General features: G+C 37.3%; 1 protein-coding gene across 2 annotated transcripts; it reads right to left on the bottom strand.

Annotated features, from left to right (window-relative positions):
- Nucleotides 1–2,608: 2,608 nt before the first annotated feature.
- Nucleotides 2,609–4,804, bottom strand: LOC139809295 (uncharacterized). 2 transcript variants are annotated; one of them, XM_071772077.1, is made up of 11 exons: nucleotides 4,425–4,800; nucleotides 4,249–4,347; nucleotides 4,078–4,176; nucleotides 3,895–3,993; nucleotides 3,723–3,821; nucleotides 3,531–3,629; nucleotides 3,361–3,459; nucleotides 3,193–3,291; nucleotides 3,031–3,129; nucleotides 2,872–2,970; nucleotides 2,609–2,795 (listed from the first exon to the last, which is right to left on the bottom strand). In XM_071772077.1, the coding sequence occupies exons 1-11, from the start codon at nucleotides 4,480–4,482 to the stop codon at nucleotides 2,662–2,664; spliced, it is 1,083 nt and encodes a 360-aa protein (XP_071628178.1). In that variant the 5' UTR covers nucleotides 4,483–4,800; the 3' UTR covers nucleotides 2,609–2,661. The 2 variants fall into 2 exon arrangements, with proteins under 2 accessions (XP_071628178.1, XP_071628187.1); XM_071772086.1 differs by lacking the exons at nucleotides 3,895–3,993; nucleotides 4,078–4,176 and having other exon boundaries at nucleotides 4,425–4,804.
- Nucleotides 4,805–4,830: the final 26 nt, after the last annotated feature.

Below are 4,830 nucleotides of genomic sequence, written 5' to 3'. Positions count from 1 at the left end.
TTCTTAATTTTATTTATTTTAAATCCGTCGCATCTATTGCAATAAGTGTCACATACTGCAAAATTAATATCTTATGCATCATTATGCTTCATGTTGCTCATCAATGATAATATCATTTAATGAATGGCAATAGAGCGAGATAATGAAATCTTTCACATATTTCTCAAGTTTTCATATTTAATAATAATTTATTTAGCGCGACCGGTGCAAATAAAAAAAATCCCAGCGGATATAAACTGCAAAATAGAACGGTGTATTTTGTCTCGCGTCGAGTAGAACACTCTTAATATCGCTGTAACCGAAACTGCAAATTCAGCGCCGGCACTCAACGCTGAAAACAGCGACGCCACTTATTTGTCCGTCGACGCATTGCCCGATACTCACGGATCGTGAAAATTCCGGCAGCGCGTTAATGACCGTTATCGACGACATATGCGGCCGCTGTGCCACGTGCGTGGAAAATTCGCAATGCGCCAAGGGGAAAAGTTCGACATCTGTCCGCAACGCGGTCGCGATAATGCGTGCGTATTGCGTCGTGTCCGATAAACGCGACGCTTGTGACGTCTTTATGGTGCGTGTCGTTCCACGCATATATATTGGATATCCGCAGGATTGAGACAAATAGACATATCATTTACGTCGTGGACAAATAACTTACTTTGTAGAAATTTATCGTCTTTTTTTTGCTTCTGCGATGATAAAGAATTCACTATATTGTTAACTTTTGTATACTGATCAATCCTCTATTAGACAGTTATTATATAAATAATTTATAATAAAAATGTTATATATATTTTTAATATATGTATATAATTTGTACATATATACATTATAAAAAAAGATATTAAAATTTATACTGTACCATACCAGTGATCATGCAATGACGTAAGTAGTTGTTTCCTATGCAATACAATGACACGGTAATGTTATAGGCCACTACTAGTATGTTCATGTTACTTATAACTTAAAAACTTTGAATGGTCTAATACGTCAAGAATTTTTTGTCCTCAATTTAATGTACACGAAGCCAAATCCACCGCAAAAAGATCCTGAACCGAAGTCACCAAATAATAAATTCGCTCCCTTCATTTATGCACGATCCGTTCCATTAATAAACAAATAACGATGCATAAAAGGGTTAATGGTCCCCCCTCGTACCTCAATAAAACTCATCTTTCTTACACATCACGACTCGAGCGTGCCACGAAGAGATGTTCGCTGAGATCCACCGCGGAAGAAAGTACAGAAGAAGAAGCGAAGGAAGAAGAAGAAAAAAAGATGCTCGACGCGAGATAGAGGGAAACGGGAAGAGAGGAGTAAGCCGAAGGAACGAAGGAACGAAAAGCGTCGAGTGTATCTCGCAGTACAGTAGCCACACCGAAGGTGTATTCATAGCAGGGCCCAAAGTGTTGGATGCTCGTGGGACGTTCGGGCCCCTCGCAGAAACACGATGGAGACGGTAGGGCAGAAGAGAGAGAGAGAGAAAGAGAGAGAGAGAGAGAGAGAGAGAGAGAGAGAGAGAGAGAGAGAGAGCATGGAGAGGATAAGAAGAACCAGGGCACCGGGAGGGAGTCAGCGCGTTCCGTCTTACCTTGTAATTTACTCACCGCGGGCCTCAGGCTATCCATCTCGTGGCATAACTCAGGGATGGACCCCGACGGGCCCCTGAAATGTCGCCTCGCGAGGGGCGCTGCGCAATCTCTTCCAGATTGTGAACGCAACTTACTGAACTTATTCGATCTTTTTTTTTTTTAAAGAGAGGTCTTTTAGCTCTTCCTCGAAAAGATCTAAGGAACCGCAGAAGAAATATTAGTGGATACTTAGTAAATTTACAATAAAGAAATATATCTTATGATATAATAATTTATGTTATGTATTTTGTAAATAAACAAAATAATTAAATAGAATAAGAATAAACTTTTTGGAAATATTTTTTTATATTTCACTTATTACTAATTTACTCTTCCCTATGTCTTTTCCTCTAGCAAGTGGAATTTTTCTTCTGTCAGAATAGTACGCTTATCTTTTAAAATTAAATACTTAGAAATTAAAAAAAAAGAATCAGAGAAATTAACATGCACGAAGTAGGTGTATTAAAAAAACATTTGTAACATGTGTGCATTTTTATTTTAAAATTTAATATCTTAAAAAAATTAAAAAATGTGATAATATTATTCTAGCAAAATGCCTTTAATAATAATAACTTATTTTAATAATAATATAAATTATTTTAATAATAATAATTTTATTAATTAATTATATGTAGAAGATATTTGTTCAAGTATTTGTTGCAAAACGACAGCTATAATCATAGCGAAATTGAAGTCGCATAACTCCGACATGAATTGGTTCGAAAATTAATATATGGAATGCGATTATGTAACTGGAACATTTTTCAAACAGATCGGGTTTCCAAACGATTGGTGATTTGCATATTTATATTCGGGATGATGTAAAATTCAGTTTTGAATGAGACAGTTAATGGGACGTAAAATGTATATTGAAACACTTGTGCAAAACGCAAAGTCATGCCCGACTGCAAAAATAAAGTGCATTTAGAAAAATTAATATTGGTATTAATTTTAATACTAGAATTTTAATGCTATAATTATTCATTAAATTTTTTCTTCGCATGTTAATAGTATGTCAAAGAAATGTGTCTCAATTAAAGTTTATCGAGGTGACATGGCATTCACCTGGATTGTCGTTTAATTTTTCCGGCATCCCTTTTCCGGCCAAACTGTACTGCGGCCCCTTGTCTAAATTCATCTTCTCCGGGCTGTATGTGCCAGGTGCTACGACAAAAAATAAAAACACCAACGATGAAAAGTGTCATAATTGCATTTAAAAAAAATAACGTCTAAAACGTACCAGGAACATCGTTAGCTTTCGGAACGTATCCTTTGCCAGTCAAACTGTATTGTGGCCCTTTGTCCAAATTTATCTTTTCTGGACTGTAGGCGCCAGGTGCTACATAAATAATAAAATATATGAATAACAATATAAATAATAAATTAATCAATCAATTACCTGGCGTATCGCTGGGCTTGTCCAGAGGAGTTCTAAGTCCAAAACTGTATTTCGGTGTAGTATCCAATTTTACCTTTTCGGGCGAATACGCGCCAGGCGCTAAACATTTTAATATTACATTAATATATTTAAAAACTATTTTTTATGAGCAGTTTTACGTACCTGGTGTATCGGTGGGTTTCTCCGCAGACCCTTTGCCAGTTAAACTATACTGTGGCCCTTTATCCAAATTTACTTTCTCCGGACTGTAAGCTCCAGGTGCTGCGAAATAAAAGTGAACGCACGCGATAAGAATCTATTTTTTTTCTGCACAAACAGAATCTTAATTACCTGGCGTATCACTGGGTTTATTCGGAGCATGTCTAATTCCGAAACTATATTGCGGCGTATTATCCAGTCTTACTTTTTCCGGAGAATACGCTCCGGGCGCTGAAAACCGTATTATTATGTTATTATATCTATAAACAATTTACTTTTGAGATTTTGCAATTTTTACATACCTGGCGTATCCGCAGGCTTTTCAGCCGGCCCTTTACCGGTCAAACTGTACTGCGGCCCTTTGTCCAAATTCATTTTTTCCGGGCTGTAAGTACCCGGTGCTGTAAGATAAAAATAAATATGTGCGATAATTGTAACAATCGTGCGAAATGCTATTGCAAAATAATTATACTATATAAATATGTATATAATACCTGGTGTGTCACTAGATTTATCCGGTGCGTGCTTAATCCCAAAACTATATTGCGGCGTATTATCCAGTCTTACTTTTTCCGGACAATACGCTCCAGGCGCTGAAAATCATATTATTATGTTATTATATCTACAAAACTAATTTATTTTGGAGCTTTTTCAATTTTTACATACCTGGCGTATCCGCAGGTTTTTCAGCGGGTCCTTTACCAGTCAAACTATACTGCGGCCCTTTGTCCAAATTCACTTTTTCCGGACTATAGGTACCTGGTGCTGCAAGATAAAAATGAACATGTGGAGTAATAGTAACAATCGCGCGCAATACTGCTGGAAACTAATTATATGTATACATATTACCTGGTGTGTCACTAGATTTATCCGGAGCATGTTTAATGCCGAAACTATATCGCGGCGTGTTATCTAATCTTACTTTTTCCGGAGAATACGTTCCAGGCGCTGAAAATCGTTTTAGCATATTATTATATCTACAAACAATTTGCTTTGGTAGCTTTTGCAGGTTTTACACACCTGGCGTATCCGTAGGCTTTTCGGCAGGCCCTTTGCCAGTCAAACTGTACTGCGGCCCTTTATATAAATTCACTTTCTCTGGACTATATGTCCCAGGTGCTGCAAACGGCACACAAATATAATAATAAATATACAATAGCAGTTTACGTATTATTAACGACGTGCTTTAATTATACCTGGTGTATCGCTGGGTTTCTCCAAAGGAGGTCTGATTCCGAAACTATATTGCGGCATGGTGTCCAATCTAAATTTCTCGGGACAATACGTTCCGGGCGCTGAATATAAAGTTGAAAAAGAAAAAAAAAGAAAAAGGTTAAAATACACTTGGAACAAGTTTCCACTTTTTTTGATAGCCCAGTTTCGCCGCACGAGCCCCACTCGTGCGGGGGGTGCAGTTTGGAATATAAAAATTCCTGTGATCAGGTGGACTCGAACCTGGTTCTTCGGGATTACGAGTCTGGCGCTTTACCACAAGACCACACTGCCACCCGCAGTTGACACGTTTTTAAACTGTATTTATTTAATGTGTATCTGCATTTGAAGACTAAAGGCGGAATTACGATGAACTTAACGTAACGGAAC

This window comes from Temnothorax longispinosus, chromosome 1, assembly GCF_030848805.1.
Source record: "Temnothorax longispinosus isolate EJ_2023e chromosome 1, Tlon_JGU_v1, whole genome shotgun sequence".
Classification (NCBI taxonomy): Eukaryota; Metazoa; Arthropoda; class Insecta; order Hymenoptera; family Formicidae; genus Temnothorax; species Temnothorax longispinosus.
Note: the sequence above shows the minus strand (reverse complement) of the source record. Positions and strands in the feature narration are given on the sequence as shown.

Coding starts and splice junctions, on each gene's coding strand:
- LOC139809295 (XM_071772077.1), bottom strand. CDS start 4,482: ATGCCGCAATATAGTTTCGGAATCAGACCTCCTTTGGAGAAACCCAGC. Junction 4,348..4,424: donor GAAACCCAGCGATACACCAG/GTATAATTAAAG, acceptor TGCCGTTTGCAG/CACCTGGGACATATAGTCCA. Junction 4,177..4,248: donor AAAGCCTACGGATACGCCAG/GTGTGTAAAACC, acceptor AACGATTTTCAG/CGCCTGGAACGTATTCTCCG.